This window comes from Xiphophorus hellerii, chromosome 19 (assembly GCF_003331165.1).
Source record: "Xiphophorus hellerii strain 12219 chromosome 19, Xiphophorus_hellerii-4.1, whole genome shotgun sequence".
Classification (NCBI taxonomy): domain Eukaryota; kingdom Metazoa; phylum Chordata; class Actinopteri; order Cyprinodontiformes; family Poeciliidae; genus Xiphophorus; species Xiphophorus hellerii.
Window position 1 is genome coordinate 3,287,594 of NC_045690.1, and position 27,427 is coordinate 3,315,020.

General features: G+C 38.9%; 1 protein-coding gene across 1 annotated transcript; it reads right to left on the minus strand.

Annotated features, from left to right (window-relative positions):
- Positions 1–980: 980 nt before the first annotated feature.
- Positions 981–25,925, minus strand: dcdc2c (doublecortin domain containing 2C). The gene is made up of 12 exons (XM_032546372.1): positions 25,563–25,925; positions 24,513–24,561; positions 24,071–24,147; positions 23,857–23,988; positions 22,992–23,099; positions 21,639–21,687; positions 14,501–14,624; positions 11,160–11,260; positions 9,999–10,112; positions 5,914–5,983; positions 2,971–3,026; positions 981–1,113 (listed from the first exon to the last, which is right to left on the minus strand). The coding sequence occupies exons 1-11, from the start codon at positions 25,847–25,849 to the stop codon at positions 3,010–3,012; spliced, it is 1,128 nt and encodes a 375-aa protein (XP_032402263.1). The 5' UTR covers positions 25,850–25,925; the 3' UTR covers positions 981–1,113; positions 2,971–3,009.
- Positions 25,926–27,427: the final 1,502 nt, after the last annotated feature.

Here is a 27,427-nt window from a genome sequence, read left to right on the forward strand (position 1 = left end):
AGAGAATGTGTTCTTGCGTTATTATATTACTTTAAAATCATCTTGAAACAACAATATTATCATGTATCACGATAACTTCTGGGACAATTATTCAGATACATTTGTTATTGTGACAGACCTACCAGTTATTTAGTTCAATCATTTGAACAAAGACTTTTTTTTTTTTGCTTGTTATCAAAATTAGTTTGATCTGAAACATTAAAAGGTGAGAAAAAAAAAGCAAAACAACAGAATAAATCTTTAAGCAGGTTTTCCATAGCAGTCTATAAATTCAGTGAAGTTTGCTTAATTCATCGAGGTCAAACCGTAAACTTTTCTGCATAGCGAGTTTGTTTGGACCGTATATCCAGCATAATGAGGCGGGAATATTCTGTGTGGGCGTCGGTTCTGTAGTTACACAAGCAGCTGTGCCTGGTGGCTACTTGGGGGAGTTCTAGTTTATTATTCCTTGTTTAGTCAACCTCTGTGGACTTTTTGCTCGCAGTGCTTCTTATGCACTATAGAGTAAAGCTGCATGACACTGTTTAAAATGAGCTCTACTTTACCATCACAGGCAAAATATTAAAACTGTGCCCCCAGGTCAGAGGCAGCAGCCCTCCTTCCAGCCCGCGCCGCTGCAAGAGGCTCTTTTCTGATCCACTCCAATAACATTAAGTTATTAGTTGATTTCAGTGGATTTAATCAGCATAGTAATTCCTCTCCATGGAATGATAAGTCCCTCTCAAGAGCAGTTAGTAAGTCCGCTATGCCTGCTGATTAGACACAAGCCCGCTGAAATAATTCATCAGAAAACCACGAAAAATAATTTATCAAAAGTTCCTCTCCCAAAACCCGCGCAGGACCTTTGCTCCTAAATAATTAAACTCTGCAATTAGGCGTCTTACCATGCGCTCAGTGTGAGGCTGCATGCAATATTCATAACAGCACATAATTATGCAATATATTCACTGAAATAAGAGGCCATATATCCAAAGCGGGGCTGTCAAAAGGCGAGACGTTTTTATTTGGTTCATAGCATGGTTTTGTCTCATCGATGAGAAGCCAGCCTCCAGAGAAGGATGAGAACAAGGACGTCGGGCCTGTAGCACTCCTGCGATGTCTGCAACTCTGAAACTGGGAAACACAAAGCAACAGAGAGAACGCACACTGAGTGGCCATGCCCTCGCTACAGGAAGCGCTGCTATCAAAGCCCTGGCATACCTCCGTGCTGTTCCGCTGACCACAGTCAACAACAGATGAAGAAGAAAAGAACAGGCATTAAATTAAAAGGGAGCTGAGACATGATGCTGTCACAAGATGTGCTGTATGATAAATTATGTATAACGCTCTTCACTGCATGGTAAAGAACTGTAAAAATAAAAACCAGGCCTGATGTTGCCTGGAGCAAATAAGCAACGGCTCCGGTCTGCAGTGGACGCTTTGTGGACAAGGTTGGCTTTCATGTGGAGGTGCGGTTCAAAGCCCAACGCAGAACAATCAAAGCTAAAGTGTAGCTGGACGGCGGCGCGCTCGATGTGGGCGACAGGGAACACACGCAGGCGGGCGGGCGGGCGCCTCTTCCACATCACAGCGGCTCGTTTTCCACACGCCGCCTTTGGAACTTATTATTTTTCACTGCGGAAAAGAGGCTTACCGCTGCTGGGAGCTGTGAACAATCGAAGGCCTCTTCTACACGTGTATGATGAATGAGAGGGAAAAGCGTCCATTTTCCACTAACTTTACTGTAGCTAGCAAAGACTATCAGTGACAAATGATAGCTGGTTCTTGCCTGGATAAAAACTTTATTGTCGGGAGAATAAAGCAGAACGAATGTTAAGGAGGAAACCTAGTAGACCAACACACAACGCAAATCTGTACTGAAGCATGAATACTTTCATTAAGCTGTTTTTAAAGAGATTTTAAAGCTGTAATGGTTTAAAAATGTGTTGGATTAACATAAAATACAGGCACAATATATAAGAGTATCATCTAAAACTTAATTTATTTCAGGATTCGATTTGAAATAAGAAACTTGTGTATTACCATAAATAGACTGATTGCACACATTATAGGGAATAATATTATAAAGCTTTAAAAAAGTTGATTTTTACATAATTCTGCCCCTTTAAAAGCTAACTTTAACTCATCTTTGTTTTTGGCGCTCATCTTCCTCTTAACCAGTCCTCCTTAGATTAGATTATTTGTACTCTAATTACTTTGATCTAAACAGAAGATTTTGTAGCCCATGTTCGGATATCTGTGTGTGTGTATTGGCTCCAGCTGCAGTATGTGACGCAGCACTGACCGTGTGTCCGTCTGCTGGACTACTGTCAGCTCAGCAGTCTTCCTCCTGGTTGTATAAACCGTAACATGGCCATAAATATCATTTCTCTCTCAAATGAAGATGTTTACGAGGCGGGAACGGGGGGAGCGTGTGAAATGATGTGGAATTATGAATAAAAGAGAGCAATATCCAGGACTTTCAGAGCAAAGAATCGACAGCAGAGGGTCCAAAGAGGAGAAATAAAAAAAAACTGAGGTTTTTAACTACTGGGAGGGAGGATGACTGGCAGCCAGGAATAACTAATGAGAGGAACGCAGAACAGCTGATGAAATAAACAGGAAACAAAGAATCTGATGAAACCAAACACTAAAGAATAACACTGAAGTCATAGCTAAATACACAAAAGGAAGAACTGCATAAGCAATGTAACAACAATGTAAGAACAAGTAGAAACTAAAATACAGGCAGATAACTGGTGCTTCTCTAATATTCTACATTTCCTGGAAAGTCAGATTTGAGTTTGACTTAAAATGCATCAGTCTGTGTAATAGAATCTGTTTAATATCAGTTACTTTTTATTTGAATTAAATAAAATGTTTTGATTATTTTTCACCTTGCAGAGTTTTGCTGTTTGATGCATGAGAGTTGCTGACATGTGAAACATTTTAGTCTAAAAATTAAACTGATAAAAATGATATTCTGCTTACCTTTTAAATTGAAAAGTGCACCAACCGAAACAGAAAGCATCACAATTTTACTAGTCCTGAAATGAGACAGAATTATAAAGAAAATAGATCAGAGAACATTTTAAAACAAAGTCCTGAGCAGCAGACTTATCAAGACTTTTTTTAATATCAAGCTCTCCATTTCTAGCTTTTTTTTTCTACCATCAGTATAATACAGATGTGATTAACATAAATAAGAGTTAAAGTCAAAGAGGCGTAAAGGTCGTCACTGGGGACTGCTCTCGGGTCCGCCGGGTGATTTACAACAACTTAATTTGACTGTGTGGAGTAATTTATCTGTGACAGAGGAAGTCGAGGAACTATCTGCATGTCGCGCACGCATACGGGGCAACAATATGCCATAACGGCACACATCTCACATCTACCCAATCAGTCAAGATGCTTTACAACTTCTGTCAGAGGCCTTAACAGTTCTCATAAATTATAGGGCCATTGTACCTGCTGCCAATAACTTTTGAAGGAGAACCTCAGCCAAACTGAATGAGCGGGAATGTATTGCTGTTACTGATGGGGAGCCCCTCGAGCGAAGTGTAGGAAACAAACACAGACCCAAAACTTTGAGGGTAGACAAAGCTTTGTTTTCATCCAGGTATGAAATATGACATAAATATTGGTATTTTCATGCCAAGCAGGCAGCAGGTTGCATTTCTTTCCACTTCAGCTCTGACTTTCCAGTTGCACCACAAAAACACAAAAGTATTTTTATCTAGTTTCTTAGCAAGACATAGGAGCTCCTTTTAAGTCAATAATTCATTAATATTAATCTTAAAAAGTACTAGTTCCAGCAGCAGATTATTTCACCTATAACAAGATATTTTCCCCATTTTTGAAATGAAATAATCCACCAGTGGAACTAGTTCTTTTTTTCTCAATATTAAGGAATTACTGACTTAAAACAAGCTGCTATCTTGCTGAAAATTACCTGTAAGTTAGTTTAGTCTTTTTTTGATTGTACAAAAACATTTGCATTAGAAACTACACAAAAATACTTTGTAAAATTTAGTGTTTTTGCAGTGTAAGCATTGTATTTCATGTGGAGATGCACCAATCAAATATTAATTTCTGAATCTGTCCCGATATTGAAAAAAATCCTAGATCAGATATCAGTGACGATGTGAATGACCCATAAGGGCAGATCTATTCAATATAATTCTATGCTTTGTGCTCTGAGCGATGTCATGCTTTATTATTTATTAAACATTATATTTAGAAATCCTCATCGTACTTTATGAACCATTTGAAAGATTTGTTGCAGTTTATTTCACGTTTGACCAAAGGATCAACCTACTGTTTTTGTCAGTTTCAGTTTATGATTTATTTTATTTTTTAATTGCACCGACTGAACAAATTAAAGTTGTTTTTACGTGTTGGTGTTTAAAAAATGAAAAGGTTTAAATCGGTATCGGCCGACACTAAACCCCAGATATCGGTATCGGAAATGAGAAAATTAGATCAATGCGTCTCTAGTTTCACGTAGAAAATAGACATGAATGAAGCAAAACCCTACAGGAGCCAAAAAGCAACAATATATCGTCATATTGACAAAAATGAGTATGTATGTGAACCTCGGTTCTGCAAGCAATAATATGCAGTGATTTATTTGACACACACACACCGCCCACTGATATTCTGCTGGGAAATCATGACTAGTACCAGAGAGTACAGGGCAGTATCTCAACCTCGTGTCAATAAGACAATCAATTTATACAAATATCAGGAATGTGTAGCATGTAAACAGCATGATTGGGGGATGTTTAATACAAATTCCTGCCCGTTTCTTGTCTGCAGCTTTTTGATAGCACTCATGACTCTCAGAGGGACGGAAATCTGCGGGACAGAACAGGAAGCAGTGAGTCCTGTTGTCACGCCAACAGAGCGGACGTCGGATCGAAGGGTAGACGTTGATGACCGCCTGCAGCGCTTCACATCCAGCTCCATTTAAACACCGCCGGTATTCTCACAGGGGATCTCAGAGACACTTGGAAACCACAGAGTGGGTCCGACAGACAAAACCGGTGATTTGAAGGTAATTGGGATAAAATTGGCCTCACTGACTGAAAGGCACAGAACATTGAGTTTGCATTAATACAAAGTTCTTCCTTCAAACGTAACGTTTTTCCTTCAGATGTGCTTCTCTCCAGAACAGTTACATAAAAGAGAGACCATGCAGCTTTATTACAGATAAGAAATCATGAAGATGAAAAATGCTTTTGTTGTGAAAACCAAAATGTTTATACAATGTTTTTTTTGTCATGCTTACACTGCAAAAAGACAAAATATTATCAAGTATTTCAAGTTTCTAGTGCATATATCTTAGTACACTTGAAATAAGACAAAACTAACTCATATTAGTAACTTTTGAAGTTGTAGTTCCACTAATAGGTGGAACTACAACTTCTTTTATCAATATTAAGGAATTACTGACTTAAACTCCTACATCTTGCTAAAAAAAGTTACTTATAAGTTAGTTTGCTGTTATCTCAAGATATTTGCACTAGAAACTAAACAAAAAAAATACTTGGTAATACTTTGTGTTTTGCTGTGTACTTTTTGTATTTTCTCAGCTATTTTTAAATTTTAAGAAAACAATGAAAATAGGAGTAATTCAGGAATATCCCTGGTTGTCAATATGTCAGACCTTGATGTGCAGGTTCCTTTAACAGGAGGATAAATCATCGGAGATTGGGATGCAGTGCGAGTCAAACAGATGGTCCCCATAAAGCCCGGTGTAAACCCTCCAGATGCTGAGAGGCAGTTGGAGATCCTCTGACATGCAGAGGAATGGAGGTTCTGGTAACGCTGTGAGTATTAGTGCTCTCTTTATGGCTGCGTGAGGCTCTGTGGAGGGGAACCCGGGCCCCGCCACTGGAGCTGCTCCCAGGCTTTATGCTTTGACGAACCTACCCTTGAAAAAGCGGGACATCCGTGACCGTACTCTGAGCCCGGTCGACGCCTCCTTCTCCTCCTGCCTCTCCTGGAACACATAAATCAGATTCTCATATCATCATCTAGTCATATTCCATGCATATGCAGCTCTAATCAGTAAATCTGTCAGCCTTCTCACCTTTCGGTGATATATCAGATTCGTAATACTCTCCCCACATATGCAGTAAATCTGGAACAAAGCTCATGTTTCTTGAAATTCAAAGACGGAAGAGCAGAACTTCACTTGGAACAGAAACTGGGACTTGACTAGCAGCTCAGCCTTGAATCTCTATCTGCTGAACGCATCAGCGCACCGCAACACATCTTCTTCCTCTCAGCACTAAACCAGACGGGAAACCAGAACTATTTCCTCCAGAACATCTCCATCCGGTTTAGGGATGCAAACAATTAATCAACTTCTAATTAATTGTTGATTTAATGGTTTATAGATTAAAATTTGCTCCAGTCGATTAATTAATAATGTCCTTCTTAGACGTTCTATCAGTGTTGTAGTTTGGCCACCATCCAACAGAGGGCGCTGCTGGTCATTTAAGCGGAGCTAGTTGATACAGAAACAAAGATGGCAGAGTCATACCAGAACAGGAAAGAGAAACGGTCCAAACAGAGTCCGGTTTGGGATACTATATGCACTTTATGCTGTTCTGTTAGAAATATAAACAATACATTTCTAAGTTTATTGTTTATATTAAACTTAAGGATTTTAAGTTGGTAAAATTCTTACCGACTTAACAGCGCTTCATTCAGCTGAGCTGCTTGACTGAGCAGCGTCAACTTCCATGTCAAAAATTACTGATTTGCTTGGAAGGTGAGAATGTGATTTCTACAGTACTGTGTTAGGGCCACTGTAGACAGAAAACTCTGAAATATTCTAGAAGAAACAGAAATTTCTGAGCTCCAAAAGACAAAAATATGAAAGAAAAAACATGGACATTTTGAGATCAATCTCAGAAATGTTGTAGAAAAATACTGGTTTCCAAAGTCAAAAGTTTGCTAGGAATTGATTATCAATGAATTGCTAGTTGATCAATCAACTTTATATTAACTAATTAATCAATAACCTGCATCCCTAGTCTGATTAATGAGCACTGACTGAGGAGTAGAGGAGAGCTGGGCTCTGTGGGGAATCCAGGCGCTGACAATGTCTGCAGCCGATCATGGCTGACCTTGCATGGGGACGCTGCGGCCTTCGCCATGGCGATGCAGGCCGGGCAAGGCCGATCGTCATGACGATGCAGGCTTCAGGGGATTAGCAGCCAGGAAAACCAGAGGAAAGACGAATGAAATGGACGCGCAGGAATTGATCAATGCCTTGGTCAATAACGTTTCGATTTCTTCCTCACAAAATTCCTACGAAGGGGAAGACGATTGATCTGACATCTCCAGCTTCATTGGCATTTCTAACAATATTAATTAAGAAAAATGCTTAGCTGACTGGCAGATGGGTCAGCCAATACTGTTAAACCAAAACAAATGATAGTTGCAACAACAAGGTGCAAATCTACTCGTGTTCACATTTCCTGAAAGTGGACGACGTCTCCAACACGGACGGACGTCAGGAAATCAATCGACACTTTAACCGACTCCAGAGGAAACCTCCAGAGCGCCCGGCAACGACCCGTCAGGTGGTTATAAGAAAAGGCCTGGATGAATGAGCATCAAGCTCCGGCTCGTCATTTTTTTGCTCTCTGTCATTGAAATTGGCCGTTCTAACTCTCGGCGGACATCTTGGCTTGGCAGAGACGCTGAATCTCGTTATTCTTTACTTGGCCCGGACCACACAGGTCAATATCACGAGCACGGCGAGCGCGTCGCCGGGGTGCTGTCTGGAAATGCATTTCAATTCAACGCAATAAATCATTTAAAGCTCCGGCTGAAAATGTAATCATGTAATTGAATTTGGTCATCAATATCTACTATATACATGCGCGTATGCAGAGTACGGGGGCATTTTGCGGGCGTATACGAGCGCCGGGGCGGGAGGAAATCTGTCAGAACTCAGCCGCACGAATGAGTCATGGCTCTGCAGTTAGGCCTCGTTATTATTCACACGCCTCTAAATGACGGGGCTGCTGACGATGAGACGCCGAAAGTCTGTTTAGCTCCAAATGAAGAGGACCAGTTAAGTTTTAATATCACCAGTATTACTGTGGGTCTGCCTGGTAAGACGACATTAATTCCCAACGAATAGTAAAGATATTTATTTCAAAATCCACTTTGTATAGAGCAGGCGTGTCCAAACGTTTTGTAGCAGAAGCCAAACGCAGGTCAAAAAGTTTTATTGAGGGTTTAATGTAAAGTAGGCGTGAAAATATTTATAAAATTGTATAGGAATTGAATGTGTAAATCGTTGTAGGTCCAGAACTTCAAAAAGGTTTTGCATTGAAAAAAAGCCAACCACTTTGCTAAATTATTTTGGGCTTGATTGAAGAAAACTGAAAAAGATTTATATATAGAAAAAGATATATTCAGCAATAAAAAAACAACAACCATGAGTTAGGTCTCTCTTCATTTGAAAACTGTTGCTGTATTCAGCTAAATTTTAACAATGTGATTAAAATCAGATTTGCTTGTGAATCTGATTTTATTCAAGACCAATCTGAGAAAAAAGTCTGATTTTTCTTTTTTTAATGACCCCTTTATTTTACTTTAAAAACTTTTTTCTGTAGATTTGTACCTCTTTCATTTAAGCAAAAAAGGAGAAAAACGTTTGCTTGCTCTGTTTGCACTTAAAAAGCCACTTTTTAGTTTTTTGTCTTTTATGGATGTTTATTTTTTTACTTGAAGGTCTGTTGGATTAAATCCTGATAAAAAGCATAAAAGTGTGTGGTTGTAACATGACAAAATATGAAACAATTCAAGGTTTGAGAATAAGTTTATATAAGGCTTGTGTCTCCTGAAAAACAGTCTTCAGGATCTCAGCTAGTCCATCTTCTCCTTTACGTCCATCTCAATTAGCTAAAAGAGGGAGGAAAATCTGCCAGGAAAGGAAACAATCACAAAAAGTCGCTGAGTATGTCCACAGATTATTATTATTATTATTATTATTATTTATTATTATTATTATTATTTTCTACCATGTGATGGTCATTTCCTGTAATCCATAGTCAGTCTCAATCAGCAACGTTCTCGTGAGGCTAAAAGTAATAATTGATGAATTAAGGTATTGATGAGGTCTTTAGCCAGGGTCATAACTGGCCCCAGAAGTCAATAATTATCCCAAACAGAATATCTTTATTGCAAAAGTGCACACAGCAGCAAAAATCATCACCTCACCAAAACATCCCCCTGCGGTGTAATTGCCACTACTTGAAATTATAGTTTTCATTAAAAAGAGCTGTTCAAGGTTATTGATTGCTTAAATAAGACTCAATATTTTCTCATTTTCAAAGCTGAATGAATTTGCGGGGAATAGTAATATCACCCAACTATTGTTAGCATCCATCACGGCGCGGCGGCGGTGCCGCTGCTGTCCCTGGAGGATTATTAGGGTAAAATAAGTGTATTTAAATGAGTGTAATTTCTGGGAAGCAGAGATCTGTGCAAAAACATCTGCATGCTCGGCTCAGCCGCGCTTCATCACCGTGACGACGCACAATAACCATAACAAAGGACACAAATCAGGTGCATAGCAGGATCAGCGTCTACCTTTGCTGTGACTCCATCCACTGTGAAGGTACAAAACCCGACTGAGACTCTCAGCAAACAAAAATATATCTAGCTCTCAAAATCTAATCTGCCTGTCTGAGGTGCACTCTGCTGACTTCCCTTGTCCTTAAGAATACATTTGCCGGTAATAATATACAGAGAGAGCCACTGAGGCAAAATAAACAGGTTATGCACATATTAGAGGAAACGTGGTTGCTGGGAACAGGTCTGCATGACCCCAGCGCAACTAGGAAAATGATGATTACCATAATTACTGGTTAGGCCATTTTCATGTGACCTAATTCCAGAGCAAATGAGAAAATTGGACATAACAATGAAGTGAAAATGAACTGAATGTGAGACAGAACTACATAAAACTTATTATAAAGAGTACTCACATGTTTCTTGTAACCTGCAGCCTTAGTTTTCTTGGGACGCGTGGCGTCTGAACTCTTCCTGTTTGCAGTGCTAGTAGAGGCTTCGTGCTCTTCTTCAACTGTTTTCGCTTCAACCTGCTCAGAGGGGAAAACATGAGAGCCTCCATGGTACACACTGTGCCTCGCATAGAAATAGACCAACAGTGAGTAGAGAACAACTGCAAAGTGGAAGGAAAATGACACGTGGCTTTCCAAACTTTTACAAAACTTTTACAAATTGAAATCTAAAACGTGTTCATTTAAATTCAGCCTGACAGAGTCAGTACTCTGGTTTGTGTCTCTACCAGCTTGGCAGATCTAGAGGATGAATGTTTTGACCTTTCTTCTTTACAAAACAGCTCAAACTAAGTCGGATTCGATGGAGGAAATTGGCGAACATCAATTTTCCGATTCCTGTTTCCATCCAAATGTGATGCGAATTTTGAGTAACTTTTAAAATGTTGCAGAAAAGAAAATGTGAATTAGGCATGTCTTTATCTACTGTTTTGGAACAACTTCACTAAAAAGAAATAAATAATCTGAGATTGATAAAACATTTTTGTTAAAAACTATTGAAACACAGCTGTTGTTTCAAATACTTGCTGCACTTTTTAAAAAACCAAGGGTCATTTTCCTTCCACTTTAACATCATGCACCACTTTGCGTTGGTCTAACATATGAAATCCCAATAGCATACACAGTTTATGGTTGTAATGTGAAAAAATATGAACAACAGAAATAAATGGGTATGTTCTTGCATGTCACACTCCTTTACTCAGCTGCACTTTCTGTAGTTTTTATGTTTATGCAGCGTGTTGTAGGGAGCATTTATGAGTCTTAGTGTAAACATAAAATCAAGTCAGGCGTTCTCACCCAGGAAGGTAAAGCTTAGCGGGGCGAACATAAACAGCTTGTCATAATGATGAATTATCATCTGACTCCATGAACTAAAAAACATAGTTTTCCAGTTCCTGACATGCTGTCAGGCTGAATAATTCAACATGTCTGCGTTTCCTTCACAGAGCCGATATCTGTGCCAACATTTTGTCTTTAGGAATCAGAGCTAACTCCCATGTCGGTAAACAGAGCAAACTGAATGCTAAAGCGCTCATTAGGTGGAGGCTGAGTGGGATTATATCTCACCTGATCAATCGGCAGGTCCACCTTCAGGTGGGGGTCTTCCTGCACCTCCGCCGCGCCTTCCACCTCACTTCTTTTGTTTTTTGCATTAAATACGCTGTCGGCTGAGGAAAAAGGGATTAATCACAATTACTTGTCTGCCCTCTCGTTCTGCAGTCACCTTTCCTCCCCTCCATCCCTCTCTGCCCCTTTCCTTTCTTTTTCCTCTCCTGCTCAACTTCGCAGGAGATCAATACCGCTGGTGAGCCATTTATTTATTTAGAGGGGAAGGACCAGGATACAGGCCTTCGTTGTGAATCTTTCCCCCCCGTCTACAATCCTTCCACAGACAGGAAGCGTTCCCGATTTAGTCGAGATTAGCTCATTCTGTTACATTAAACAGATTTTCTCCTGTAAACAAATTCCTTTTCTGGCAGCAGCTGCTAAAACTGATCCAGGGTGTAATTTTAATAATGAAACACGCTGCTGAACTGCCTTGGGTGATTTCATTTTAATAATAAATAACCGCGGTTGTTAGAATTCACAGAGATGAGACTAAAAACTGTACAGAACAATACTTTGAGGCTGAGATCTGCTCGCACCTTTTTGTTGTTGGGGTTTTTTTTTCATTTAAACATTATTTTTAGATCTGCTTCCAGATTAAATTCACAAAAACAACAGAATGAAAGAGAAGCAGACAGTGTCTGATCCTTTACCAGGTGATGGTACCAAGGAGCTGTCGCGTGTTTCTAAGGATCTAATGGAGTGAATTAGTAATGAGCAAAATGCCAAATTTAGCTCCTGGTAGTGGAGTTTATAAGGAGGAAAATACACGAGGTATTATGTGATAATGGTAAACCATTTTGGTATTATCTGATGGAAATGGGACATTTTCCTATCATTACATTTCAGAGAATTTAGGCCCCATTATTATAAACTGTCTGACCAAAAAACAAGGCACCACCTGGATTTAACCCTGCAAATGGCTGCTGCATGGTGATTATGTTTTATTTAACACCGACTGATGCAATGAGCAGCAACCGTGTGGAAAAGATGTTTGTCTGTTTAAGAAAGGTCAAATTATTGGCATCTAAAAAGATGATTGAAACTTCTCAAATTAGGCTGCACATTGTCCAACGCATTATTAAAAACTGTTAGGAAAGTTGAGGACCATCAACATCAAGGAAGAAAACATGGAAAGGAAAACCTTAAAGATCATGACCAGCGATCACTACGTCTGTCACGGTAAATTATACAAACAGTAATTGAGAAAAATGAAAATTTTGTTTTGACACAATTTTCAAGTAATATATTGATAATAGCATAAAAAACCAAGTTCACCCTCTCAAAGACTAACTGTAATTTTGTAAAGAACATGTAATCCTGGAACTGAAAGACATTTTAAATATTCAAAATAAAACACAACAAACAAAAAGGGAAACAACACAAACACTCACAAACACACACACACACACCCACACACCCACACACACACACACACCCCGACACACACAAACTAAACCATTTGAAATCAAATTAGTTATGAATTCTCTAGTTTCTAGTTCCACTAGCAGATTATTTCACTTATGCTATGGGAAAAATGTCTTGTAATAAGTGAAATAATCTGACAGTGGAATGAGTAATATTTCAGTATTAAGGTATTATTTACTTAAAAACAAGTATGTCAGTGTGCTGACATATTTATACTAGAAACTAGACCAAAAATACTTGGTAAAGATTCATGTTTTTGAAATCCTTCTATCAGTACCTATATTTTAAATCGTAAACTGTTACTGCGTTTCATTTGAGAAATTGACTGCACTTCATAGATTTGTAATGTTTGTTTGGTTATTTGTTCAGGCCACCATGATGTCCACCTTCATCTGGTCCTGCTGGATCAACTCCAGCCTCCTGTTCTGACTCAGAGTAAAAGGTTTTGTTCATCACACCTTAGAAGACATCTGACTTTATTATTCCTTTCATAACTTCAGTGAATCAGTTTACTGAAAGAGGGATCCTGGCCCACAGCAGCATTCAACCTTCACCGTGCTGAACCACAGACTGAAGCTCTGCTTTGCTCTCCTGCATCCAGGGATCATTTTCTATGGGAGACTTCAGCTACATCAAGGTTTTTACAAACTTTCTTTTTTGCTTTCAGTAGTTTTTTTTTGTTTTTTTTGACCAGTTGCACAAACACAGCACATTTATTTTCATCTCCAACATTTCTGACTTTACCTACATTTGAAGTGTTATCAGGAATTTTATTTTGTTTTCAAAATTGGTTTTGAAAATTGGACATCCATATAATTTACAATAACACGGATTAAATAACAATGTTTTCTTGACCTGACCTCATGGTCAAGTTTTAATTTATCATTGAAAACTTGACTGGAAATTTTTAACACATAAATTAAAGGTTAACAGATGCAGTTTTGTTAACAGCAGAGCTAATTTTTCATTTAGCGCTTTAGCATATTTGCTAACTTTGAAAATGTTTAGCACACTTAAATTCCCCTAAGTTAATTTTTAGGCAGATTCTAAACCTTTAAAATTTACCTGACTGTTTTGCAAACCTTTAGTTGAATAAAGTTCCACATCTGTGTTAAAGTTTGATTATCAGCTCTGTAGGATCTGAATGAAACAAGATCAAATTTGGGTAAAACATTTTAGACAAGCTGCTTAATGAACGCTTCTGCTTTTGACTTTGGTGACTTTCTGCAATTGGTGTTTTTATTATTTATAAATTATAACAACACTGTTCTTTCAATTCCATGACAACCGAAGCCTTTAAACTACGAGAAGTTATACTTAGTTCCTTTTGCACCATAGTGAAAAAACATATTTACTTCTTATTAAAACCAACTTGGTATTATCAATGTTTTATAATAATTGCCGCATCCTGAGAAAATGAAAGCATTTCATGCCTCGAACAAAATTTTTTGGATTTATTTCCCATAAGGTGGTCGATTGAATTCATCTATGACTTAAGCTTCCTTAACAGCGTTTGAAGCCTCGTTCTGTTTAATATTCACCCGGAAAAGTCGTGTTAATTTCGAAGAGCAATGAGATATGTTCTGTTTGGACCCACAGATCAGGTTGGGAATCCAAAGAAATCTCCTTCACCTTTCAGAGGATTTATTTTTCTGTCCTCCCTGTACACCAGATGAGGAAAGTACAGTGATGCACAGCCATCTGGACACGTGCAAAAATGAAACCCGTAATATAAATTTGTAATCAAAAGGCAGCAGGTTTCTCTAAGTATAATCATAGTGAAGAAGATTGTGATGAAGGAACAAACACAGAGGAAGAGGAGTCTGGAGAGCAAAGTGTTAGGAGAAACATTGCTAGTGAAAATCTCTGCTTACCTCCTGCTGTGACGCGTGCTGGTTTTCTGGACACCTTCCTCTGCTGTTTGACTCGCTCCGTCTTGGCTGCATGTTCCTTCATCTTGCCCCCAACTGTGAGCTCAAGGTCCTCTCTATCGCATACCTGAGCACACAGCGAAGAGACCAGAATAAAGCACATTTCCTCTGACCTGTCTTAGAAATTTTGTTGGCAAAATAGCAGAAAGTAAATCAGAAATTGTCGTCCATCCTAACATGAAATTGTGGTTGAAAAGTAGCGGGGTGGAAAGAAATTCCAACAAAAGATGATCTATTGATGCCTGCATGCGGTTTAAATGTGATGAAATGGGTTAAATTGGCATCACGTCTGATTTTTTGTTTAGGCTAAATTTTGACAGGACAAACAGACCTGTGGGCCATTTTCATGCTTGGTCATCTTGAAATAGCCATAAAAATGTCTCTGGGCTTCTAGAGCTTGGAGGAACAGCGTAGCAGCACAAAGCTCTTAATTATAAAGTAAAAAAACAAGAAAGACGCTTTGCTTCCCTGCCTACTTGAGCTGGTCAGCCTGATTCTATGATTCAGCCATTAATTCAGCTCTCTCAAAATGAAATTATTTCTAAAAATGTTTCATTTTCTTTTTTTTAAACAGCTGTTTCATTGTATTTTATTAAAACTGAACCTATTCTCCTATTTGTGGATTTTTCTGTGAAAACGTAACAACGCTAACAAAGAAGCTAGTTGTGCTAATATGGTATTTAGCATAAGCTAATGCTAAAGTGCTAAATCCAACCATGTTGATATCCACCATGTGTCAGCGACACGACAGCGAATCATTCTGGATACAGAACAAACTGCTGCGCAGATCAATCTTCACCATGAATACCAACGCCTGACTACTTGAAAACAACCAATAACCAAAACTTCAACACTTACTGAATGTTTACGAAACAGCCAAGTAAATTAATGTTTTAGAGTTTCTCCTGGAAAATAATTTAGGAGAAGGTAAGTGTGCTAAATGTTTTCAAAGTCAGCATCGACGCTACACATAAAAATTAGCAGAGATGTGCCCACAACTGAGTTAAAACATATTTAGCGTTATTTTGTCTATTTGCAGTTCTGGTTGTTAAATATTCAACTTTAAAAATGATGTAGAAATAATCCTGTATGGACGCTTCATAGATTCATACCAACAAGCAAACCGATTCGTACTCCCTTGGACAACCAACACATTTTTATTTTTTACTAAGTCAACGGAATAGAAATATGTTACTGTGACTCCAAAAAGTGATATTTACCAGCAGAAAGTCACATAATTCATATTTCATGAGTGAACTGGCCCAATTCAGGATTGGAAGCAAAATCAAAAGGAGCAATTTTTAGCTGGAATGGACGGAAACAACTTTTAGACAATCCAGTCTGAAAACTTATTTAGACTACGAACATTTTTAAGTTACATTAGGTTTTTTTTTTTTTGCAGTTTCCTTTAACCTTAGTGTTTCATGAGCTGACATGTTCTAGTGTTATTGAATTCCTCTGGTTTCAATACATCACAAACACTCAACCTATCAATCACCTGGGAGTGTGGCAAACAAATCATTTATTGATGGAATGGGGCAGGCGTGAATTTCTAACCGCATTTGTCTTATTTATCAAACCAGATCAAACAATGAAAATCCAAACAAGCTTAAAGGGAAAAGGGAGGGAGTTGCACGGAATAACTTATTCCTCAGCAGCAGACGGCAGAAGGTTATTGATGGAGGGGGAGAGCAAAACAAAACACAGAAAAGGAGAGGAGGGGGTTGGGAGTGAGCCGCACAGTGGGAGAGTGAAGGAGTGAGAGAGGAGGAGAGGAAAAGCAGGGAGAGTTCAGTCTGATGTTCAGACAGCAGGGTACACATCTGAATTAATGCTTCCACAAAAGACAGTTTTCTCCTTGCAGGCTCCTCTTCCCCTCTGTAGGTAGTGAGGTGAGGGATGTCTCCCTTACCGACTGAAACGCGGTGAGCTAGCTAACTCTGCGTTTCAGCAGCGGGGTCCCTGAGCTGGCTCAGGGGACGCTGCACTGATCTCCACCAGAATACACTCCTGGCTCTGCTGTTTGCAAGCTCACTAACATGGAGTCTGGGGAATAGCCCAGTTGCTTCTTCACTTGTTTGCCTGCTTTAATGCGGAGGCAACGTCTGTTGATATTCCTTTGAATTCCTGCAGCCGTTAGTGGACTCAGGAAGAGAAGTAGAACAACAAAAAGAAGATTGAGGTTTGCTTGGTGTATTTAGTGAAGAATAGTTGAAATAGAGTTCATGCTGTAGGTTTGCAGTGGGGGGGTTTGGGGTAAGAGGAGCCATTTTTCATATTCACTACAACAAGGGAACCTTAGTTTGGTCACTAGCTTATATATCTGATATTTTGATAATATAGCATGTCTAAAAAAGTTGTTGTATTCCTAAGCTTCCACCTCCCTCCCTCAGACACACACACACACAAACACGCCCACACACTTCATCCTGACCCCCCAACTCGACCCCCACACCCTCTAACTCCCCTTCCCTAAATAAGTCACTTTTTTCCCATCGAGCACAACATAGTGGGCTTGGGAAAGTGCTAAAACTGAATCCTTGGCAAGTTCAGACTCTAAGAACCCTATAACAGGAGATCAGAGAACCGTCCGGGTTTCTAACCTCTGCTCCTCACCGACTAACGTGAGACAACGTCACCATGAAGCTCCGAGTCAAATCACATCTGGCCAATCAAATATGGAACAGCTTGTTTTGCTTTCTGACAGCCTGGTGATGAGATGTAAATAGATACCATTTATATCAACACTGAATCAGGGCTCATCACTCAGGGAGAGCGCTGGGAAGGGGGAAAAAACGCAGAGCAGATCTGGGAAAGCAGACGCACAAGTGGAGGCACGGCGGTGGAAAAGCTGAGGTCATGCGGCCTCTCTTCTGGGTTACATATCTGCAGCTTCGGGTCCGGTGGGAGCAGACGACGTTGTGTATCAGGAGGCCCCAGCCTGTACCAGACTTAGTACAAACAGGGTCTCTGGGAGGGCAGAGCAGAAAGCAATCTGTGGCCCTCTCAAGTAGCAGAGAACAGGAGTCAACGAGAGGACAGGGTGATCTGATAGCCGGGGGATAACGGAGGTCCCAAACAATTGGGCCGACCGGCCTCCAGCCGTGCTGGCTGTGGGATCGGTGGGAGCCACTCCCAGGCTGCTTCACAGTTAGCAGACATGCTGGCAGCAGCGAGGAGGCACCGCTTCCCTCAGGGCCGCGCTGCTTCCCCTCACCGCTGAGATCATCCGCCAGGAGCCGAGGAATGGGGAGCAGCAGTAAAGTGTCACCGATGACAGAAAGTCTGGACAGTCGGGAAACCTCTGCGGATTATTTTTACAACATGCTTCAGGTATATTATGATTACTACTGCATGAAGTAATGGGCAAGGATTATACCCATGACTCCAACTTCTCTCTGCCCGGCTTTCTAGTCAGAGTTAGATTTAAAGGCGACCTGTTACGTTACGTTTTTCACCTCCTAAGTTCTGCATGTTATTCAGAATGAGCCATTTTAGGTCTCTGTCACTTTTATGCAAATTATCTCCTGCTGGCCACGCCCCCACTGCTCCTCACTACTCAATATTTGCACTCATACTTTATACAAATGGCTGCAATTATACAAGCTATACATCTCTGAAAAACAGAATTAGAGCCACGTGCACAACCAACAAGAATGCAGCCAGTGGTTTCTGAATGGCAAGTTGACAACAAAACACTGCAGCAACCACTGTGCAGCGCATACAGCAGTTTTATATAAAACTTTGGGTTGCTAGTTGAAGGGCAGCACCCTCAGCAGATTGTGACTCAATAATCATGAGGCTTTTGAAAGGGCTCCTTTTCCAAACAACTAAAGACTTTCCCTTATTGCCAGAAAACATCTGGATGTTTTTTTAGCGCTTGGACTGTTTCTAGAAGCAGTAGAGACCCAAAAATGTACTAAAAAATTACTTTGTATAATAATTCCTCTTTAAAGAGGAGCAGCAAAAGCAAATGAGATAGATTAGCAATGTTTGCCAACAGTTGCTAATCGGAATATCATGGAATATCATCTCTGCTGTTTGTTGCAAGACTGACTGCGACTGGAGATCGATCCTGCCTACAGCCTCAACGTCCACAACGACTCTTTGAAGAGACTGAATTTCCTTTGAACTGAACTGAATAAAGAAATTAATGGTTGAAGGTGCACGTTCTTGAAAAAGTCATATTGAAAAAAATATATGTTTTTTTCAAAAACATGCTAAAAATATTCATTTTTGCATTATGAACGTCCAAGTCAATGATGTCACAGTGGTCATAAAGGGCCAGGTACACCAGTAATCAGGATGTTTGGGACTTTAGTGAACAGCCATCCTACAGAGAGATTCCTGATTGGATTCTGAAGCATTTGAAACTGCTGTAATTCTTGGTGGCATAGATCCGACCAGGTGTCAGAGTTTTCTAAACTACCATGAGAAGAATCTCCTGTTGGTCACATCCCAACGTTGCTCTATTGGACTGAGTTTTAGTGACAGTGGAGGCATGTGGAGTTCAGCAAATTTATGTTAGTTTGAGCTTCGTAACATGAAACATCATCCTGTCGCAGTCAGAAGATGGGAACACTGTTCTGGGAACCAGCCTCACTCTGGTGTTTGATGTTCAAACTGTGCTTAGTTGGTACTAGAGGGCAAAGAGTGACATCATCACTAATGCCTGAACAGGAGGGATCCGTACTTTCATGATGTTTATGCCAGATATTGACCTTCCCGTCTGAATGTTGCAACTGATATCAACTCATCAGATGTTTGAGTCTCTTACTGTCCAGTTGTGATGGATTTGTACGCATGCTAGCTCTAGCTTTCTGCGGTTAGCTGACAGCAGTGGCTCCCAGTGTGGTTTTCTGATGTTGTAGCCCACCTGCTTCAAGGTTCAGCCTGTTGTACTTTCAGAAATTTATCTCCACATTTTCCTCTGACTTCTGACATCAAGGCATTGGTTTCTACACAACTGTTCACTGGATTTTCTCTCTTTTCAGACCATTCTCTGTAAATCTGAGATGATTTAGTGAGAAGTTTCCAGTAGATCAGCATCCCATCTGTCACCATGTTCAAACTCCCTGAACATGGGAGTTTGAACATCTGATGCTCACTTTGAACTTCAGCATGTTGTCTTCACCACGTCTACATGACCGCAGTGAGCTGCTGCCGTTGCAATAAGCAATTTATCAATTAGCGCATGAATTGATAAATTAAAATGAACTCAATCATTTCAATTCTGATGAGTTTTTATCGTCAACCCATTTTATTAATGGTTTTGGTTTTTAATTTCTGTTTTTTGAAACCATTTCAAACTGTTTTTACATGTTTTCCTGCAATTATTATTATTTGAAAGCTATCAAGAGAAAAACAAAGGTGACGTAATAGATTAATCTTTTCAGTGATTTTTACAAACTCTTATTGTGTTTTATTTTTAATATTCTGAAAATCTTCCAAATATTACAGATTTCAGTGTTTTGTATTCTTTGCTAAATTAATTAGTTTAACTTGTATTATTATTCCATTATCAATATAGTACTTAAAATGGTCTCAAAACAATAACATTATTGTTTATCGTAATAATTACTGGGAAAATGTAGTTGTGATTTGGCCAATTTACTATTTAACATCAGTTTTAAAGCCAAGTCTGACCAGGTAGGGTAAAAACCTGATGTTATTCTCTGCTCTCTATCTACATTTCTCTCTTTTTTGTACCCAAATCCTTTTACATCACATCTCCACTCATTCAAGTCAAGTGAAACATGTTGGCCTTTTGAAAATTAACGTTCCAGTGTCCGGACCAAACGCCCATCATTCCTGCAGAGATAGTCAGAGCAGGACAGACGGCATCTCCAGGCTGCAAGGTTACATTTAACACAGCCCCAGTGAGCATGTTTAAGGGATGCTTTTACTGGCATTTCCAGCCAGACTGCTGTTGTTTTGTGAGGTCAAAGTGAAATTAACGATAGATGTGACCCTATAAAGGGCTGTGTAATCAGCAAGCTAAACAAGTGACAGATCAGGGGCGAGCAAGTCATTTTTGCTGCATGCATTTTTCCCCTATGGAAGATTCTTATTAACCCAGCAGCTCAAGCTTGCAGATTCATGAGACACAGAGAAGGAAACTGCAGCAGCACCATGCCTGCTGAGTGTTGCTCCAGTGAAATCACAGCCATAGATCTGTCTCTGTCTCCACCTACTGGCAACAGGTGGAACAGCAGCAGCTTCACTTTGAGCTCTAGGTTATTTTATGACTTTATTTTGATGACAAAGTTGTTTTCATTGATTATTTTCTGCTTGGACGGTTGCAACATGATGAAGAGATCTTACTACAGCGTCTACACTTCAGCTCATTCTAATACACTGCTAATATCAATCCATATATCTGAACAGAAAGCCATTCAACAGAAGGTACTGCTACAGATAAGGGCAAGGGGTATTTTTCTCCATCTAATAAAATTGGCACCTGCAACAGCCTTGCCATCTTTCATGGTTAGAAAAATCAGATGTCAGACGCGTCTCTCACAGGAAGGAGGGGCCTTGTGCGCCGAAAACCTGCTGACTGGGCATGTTTTCCTCTTCAACGTCTGATTTGGTGTTCTTTTCTGGCCCACAGCAGAGCAAATCCTCATATGGATTCAAAACATTTCACTGCCTACTTAATCACAAAACAAATTGTCCTGGTTCTAGTTTCGAATGGGATTTTTTTTTCTCCCCCCCAGCAAGCAAAGTCCCACCGCTGCCTGCAGTATGATCCAAGGCTCACCGCACTTGATCAAGTGGACCAGCCTGTCTCTTTTGGGGATTACCCATCAAAGTGCCAGGCGATGGTAACTCGATGCTTCTTGCAGACAGTGATTGATGATAGTTCTGTTTCATAACAAATCGCGCCCCCACAAGAAGTCGCGCACAAGTGGGAAATGTTAATTGAAATGCTTTGTGTGCAAAGGGTTGTGATTTTTACCAAGGTGTTACAGCAATAAACTGAAGGCAGACGTGGGGGGAAGACTGTATCGGTTTCACGTTTTATGAGAAAGCGAACAACCTGACGGCAAACTGGAGTCGACTTTGAAGTGGGAGTACTCACCGTATTATTTACAGGTCTTTTGTTTCGAGCAGATAGCAGGAGAGCTTTGCTGCAGGGGCAAAAGGAAAACCGTTACTCTTTTCTTTTCACAACAAATCTATAATCTAGTGTTGCTGGGTTTTTTTGTTTGGTTTTTTTTTTTCAGATACAGTTATGGAAAAACAACCTCTATCAATTTGTTGGCAAAAGACTGAAGAAGCACCAAGAAATCAGAATCTGACTATTTTCGGACTCATAAATTAAAATTATTTATGAGAAAACACAAAATCTCACCAAGTATTTTCAGTCTAGATTCTTGTCTGGATCTCTTTGTATAATGGAAAAATTAACTAAAAGTAACTTTTCAGCAAGATGTAGAAGCTTGTTTAGGTCATTAATTTCTTAATGTTACTGGAAGTTAGCTTTGTCTTATTTCAAATGGACTAAGATACCTAGACAAAAAATATTTGGCATAATTTTGTGTTTCTGCGTTGTACTATTCATTAAATCAATCTATTTCTATTTCTATAAATGCTTCAACATTCTTAATAGACGTACTGGACAGTAATTGTTATAGTGTTTCTTTCATATACAGTACAGACCAAAAGTTTGGACACACCTTCTAATTAAAATGGGTTTTCATTATTTTCATGACTATTTATAAGGCAAGAAATCCCACTTATTAACCTGACAGGGCAGGTTGACCTATGAAGTGAAAACCATTTCAGGTGACGACCTCTTGAAGCTCATCAAGAAAATGCAGAGTGTGTGCAAAGCAGTAATCACAGCAAAAGGTTGCTACTTTGAAGAAACTAGAATATAAGGGGCTATTTTCAGTTGTTTTACACTTTTTTGTTTAGTGCATATTTCCACATGTGTTATTCATAGTTTTGATGCCTTCAGTGTGAATCTACAATGTCAATAGTCATGAAAATAAAGGAAACTCATTGAATTAAAAGGTGTGTCCAAACTTTTGGTCTGTACTGTATATATATATATATATATATTTTTTTTTTTTTTTACACGAAAGTGTTTCTGATGACCAACCAATTTTATTATCCAATCGTCTGTGCAGAATTATTTTAATTTAGCCATGTTGGAAAGTTTTTGATCACAAGCAGCCTGTGTAAAATTATGCCTCAGGATCTCTTGACTTTAACTAGGTCATTCTAAACTTTTGTTTGTGTTTTGCTTTGAGACTTTCAGATTACTTGTTGTGAAACTGAAAAATAATCCCAGACCACATAGAACATCATATGATGTCGTCGATATCGGCCAGGGAGAATCTGATTGGTGCATCTCCACAAGGACAACACGTCTCTTCTCCTTCAGTTGAATCATTTTTTCTTCACTAAATTTCAGCAGAGGACTCACCGTTCATATGGGAGAGGTTTGAACTTTTCAGGTCCAACTGCCACATAATGCTGGTTGTTCTCCAGTTCAGAAGATCCGCTGACAGGACGTCCGTCTAACCGGCAAAGCCTGGAAAGTTTAAAAAAAGGTAAATAAATGAATTATATATCACAATTCACACCAGTTTTAACCTTCAGGTCCAACAATAAGACACTAGTTGACTAATTTTGCCAATTTAAAAGGCAGTCATTCTTATTTTAGTGACTAGAGTCTCAAACATGAGTCATCAAATCTGATCCAAGCCTTTTAGTGAAAAGTTAAGTGGAAGAAAAAAAGAGGAAGAGGTACACTAACAATGTAAATAATCACAGCCTTGAGAGATTTGTGAAGCAAAAAGTATTCAAATCTGAACCTTACAATCCTGCCCCGTTTTCTCTGGTTGTCTTCACAGATTCCTGGTGTTTAATTGTTGTCAATTATTTTCTTTTTCTTTTCAAATCCATACAAGGTTATCACTCAAATATTTTTGCAAAAGGTATAAACACCTCTGATGGAAGAAATATGAGTAAGCTCAGGTAGGTAAAGAAAAGAGCCAAAGAAATATTAGCAGATGTATTTAATGGAAGCTTGTTTTTGTGAAGGGTGGATTTTGTTTGAATTAATAAAACAGAAAAATGTAGAAAAACTAATACTGAGAAATTATCAAGTGAGCTTCACTGACTTTACCAAAAAGTCTGCTGAGTAGCTTCAAATTGTGTTGCAGCAACATGTTGAGCACTTCAGTCAACTTTTTTATAGAACAAAAGTCATAATGCAGTAACAACAAAAATAAATCGTGTCTCTTGGCTCTCTTCACACTCAGTTAAGTCACAGTGATTGATTTTACTTGTAAACGGCCCCAGTGCGGAGTTCCACTTTGTGCGTCACCATGGATAAAACACGGTCCCAGCTTTTAAGAGTGTGCTTTGGGATCCGGACCCGAGCCGGAGGAATCCGCAGCTCTCCGTTGCTGAAGACGCTGTAAAACAAAAACCCCTGAAATACGCTACCAGACACTGTACTGGGAGGACTCTGGAACCAGTCCTCACATCAATACTCACTTTATTGTGCAAGTTCCATCCCTGATTTTCCTCCAGCGAGCCGAAGCAACTACTCTGGTGTGAGGTACAGGTTTAATCTGTGCAAAAAAAAAAATCAGGGTCACATAATGAAATATCCTATTTTTTTAGGTTCATTAAATGCATCAAGATAAAACACTACAATTTCTTTATGTGTATACAAAACAACTAGCTTTTTTTCTCATCTTTGTGCGAGTTTAATGTAAATGAGTGGAAGGTTAGGAACACAGGATTTGGATTTTTGCTGCCCAAGTGCTAAGAAACATAACAACTAAAACACTTAACTTATTAGTCCACATGCATTTATTCAACATTTAATTTGACTGTAATACTTCAAAATATGGCAGAAGCTTTATGAAAACTGTTTTACATGATGATACAGCATGATCATTCAACTGAACAGAAGTGTAGAATTTGTTCTTACCAGATTATTTTTCCTTTTCTGCGGCTCTATGGTGGCTATCCCACAGTAGCTGGGAAAAAATACAAATATTGACTCAAACCCGGCGTCCAACATGGAAATGTAAAGACCTAATAATTGCCTGTTTTAATTAATATAGTGAAGACAAATAACATTAATGGTTAAATAATTACATTAAATTGTTCTTAAGAAAGAGCTAATAATTATATTAACATTACTTTCTGGACTTGTGTTTTCTGTAGGTGTGTGAATGCAGCTCAGATCTGGTGAATTTGTGGTTATAACCAACTTGTTCTTCATTCAGTGAAGTTACTCACAGCAGGTAGAGTCTCCAGAGATTTAACTCAAGGAAGAGTAGCAATACCTTTATAATAAAATTACTCAAGTAAAAGTGAAATGCATAATAAAAATAAAAAAGATTTTTCTTCACAAAGTTACTCAAGTAGATGTCACTGAGTAAATGTAACTACCACCCATCTCTGGTTTTTACTAATCATTCCAACTAAATCCCTGTTTTACGGCGGCGTCTTCAGGCCATTCAATATAAAAAAAAAAGATCAATTTCCTCCAAAAAACTCTGAAATTTTTAGATTAATCTCTGAAATTTTCTATATAAAAAAACTAGGAAATTTCTGAGTCTGAAAAGTCTCAAATTTGTTGAAAAAAAATCTGATTTTTTTTTTTTTTTTTGATTCATCTCAGAAATTTTATGGAAAAAAGTGAAAAATTGCCAGAAAAACAATTGAAATTTTGAAATTAATCTCTGAAATGTTCTTGTTTTTTCTTCTAGAAAATTTCTGAGTCTGAACAGGAGAAAACTTGTTAGAAAAAACCCCAGAAAATCTCAAGAAAAAAACAACAACATGGAAACTTCTGCGTTTGAAAACTCTGAAACGTTTTACTTTTGAAAAATGTCTGAGTTTCTAAGATTAATATAAAGATTTCTACGTTTTTTGGTGGGAATTTGCTCCTTTTTTAAACTAAAAAGTTAAAAGCAACTAGTTACTATTCTGGTTATTATGAATCCCTCTAACTGAATCCCAGTTTACTTACTTCAGGACCTTGAATGGTTCTTTCCCCGCTGCAACATAGGAGCCCCCATGCTTCAGCTGATCCAGCTCCTGCACACTGTGGCCCTTCGTGGGTGTGTACAGCCGCCTGACGGCGCCGAACGGAGCCTCCATGTGTCTGGTTAAAGTGTTCATAAAGTTGTCGAAAGTTGACAGATGCCGGGGATTCATCACTACTTTTTTCCCGGGATAGAAAGCGTCTCCATTCCGGTAGACGGTGACGGTTTTGGTCGGAGGAAGAAGCGCAGTTATCCGTGGGCTCGCCGCCATGTTTACCTGCCGGCGTTCCGGTCTGGTCTAAGTGGATCCGGGATGCTGGGAGCCACTGGAGACGTAACTGGATCTATGAGCTGGTAATATGGGTAACAATTCAACCACAGGGGAGGGGCGTCATCTTGAAACTTATCCTCCGTCTGTTTTCTTGTTGTGGGATCGTTGCCAGTTAACCGGCAGAGAACAAAAGCTGTATCCATGGCAACAAGAATCAGCGTTTTTGTATTCTTTTTTAGTTGGCTAAATTACAATATTTCTGCTTATTTAATCCAGTCAGGTATCCCGTGGATTAGTCGTTCAGAGTCGGCCTCAGCATCCTTTGATAAATTATTATTTTTTAAGATGAAAAGTTCAAAAACGCTATTTATCCCAAAGGAACATTAAATGTAAATCATCCAAGAGTTTTCAAAGACTCGTGGATGGCGATGCAGTAGCAGTCAGGCTTACAACGAATCTGAAAAGGCCTCTGACTGAAACCAAAAAAAGCTACCTATGCAACATAAAGACATAAAAATACAGTATTTTTCAAACTTTTTGTCATCAAAACTAGATTATCAATTTAGATTTGTATTATTTAATGAAAAATGTGCATGTCTTTTAATTTATCTTTTCTTTCATGTTATTATATGTTACAAAACTGGACCATATTCCTTGTTTGTATTTGACTTGTGAAGCACTTTGTGCAGTTTGAGTCGCTGAAAATGTGCTATAAAAATACATTTAACATCGACATGCGAGGCTGTCCTGCATATTTTTACATCAGAAATAGCCACATCTGAACCAGATAAAGTCAAGAAATGTATAAATTATTGATGAGTTTGGACATGAATAAGTATTTGCTTTTTACTGTCACAAGAAGACATTAGAGAGGAGGAAATTCAAACCATCTCTTCCATCAATCATAATGAAAAAGAATCATATCTAAAAACTCTCTGCCCGACTTTCAAACCAAACAATCAGTCAGATATTTAAAGAAGAGCTGCAAAAGCAAATGAGGTGGATTAGCAGTGCTTGTAAAACAAAAACAAACTAAACTAAACAAACTGATGCTCAGTCTTCAATAAAACATATTTAGTATTCCATTTTAAAAAAATAAAAATCACATAACCACTTATTATTTTACTTGTTTTTCCTCAAATTTTTGTTTCACACTATCTCTTACTTCTGTTTGTGCAACTAAGTTTTCCATTGTTTACTCTTCTACAGTTTCACCAATCCTCCAAACAGTTTATTCTTATTTCTGCAAAGGTAACCAGAGATTGAACCAACCATGACACTTAATTGGTTTATGCTAGACAACTCCTGGTCATGTGGCTGCATAATTCATTTCAGCATTAATTATTCATTTCTTAAGGGACTGCTGGTGTGTTTTATTTGAAGACGTGCATCATGCATATTCAAACTCCTTTTGCTAGAGAGCCACAAATTAGGATATCATCTCAGCTGGGATGCATAACTTAAAAACAATAGCTGGCAGGTTGTGGAAGGCAACTTGAGGTAAAACGCAAAACAAAAAAACTAATCTAAAGTAAGATTGTTATTCAGGACAGAGTCCACAGAAACATCTGTTTGGAA

What these genes read in the sequence shown, in the direction of transcription:
- dcdc2c (XM_032546372.1), bottom strand. Translation starts at nt 25,849, where the DNA reads ATGGCGGCGAGCCCACGGATAACTGCGCTTCTTCCTCCGACCAAAACC. An exon ending in AAAGACCTGTAAATAATACG is followed by an intron (nt 14,625 to 21,638) that starts GTGAGTACTCCC and finishes CTGTGTGCTCAG; the next exon opens with GTATGCGATAGAGAGGACCT. An exon ending in TGGACCTGCCGATTGATCAG is followed by an intron (nt 10,113 to 11,159) that starts GTGAGATATAAT and finishes CCCTCTGAGCAG; the next exon opens with GTTGAAGCGAAAACAGTTGA.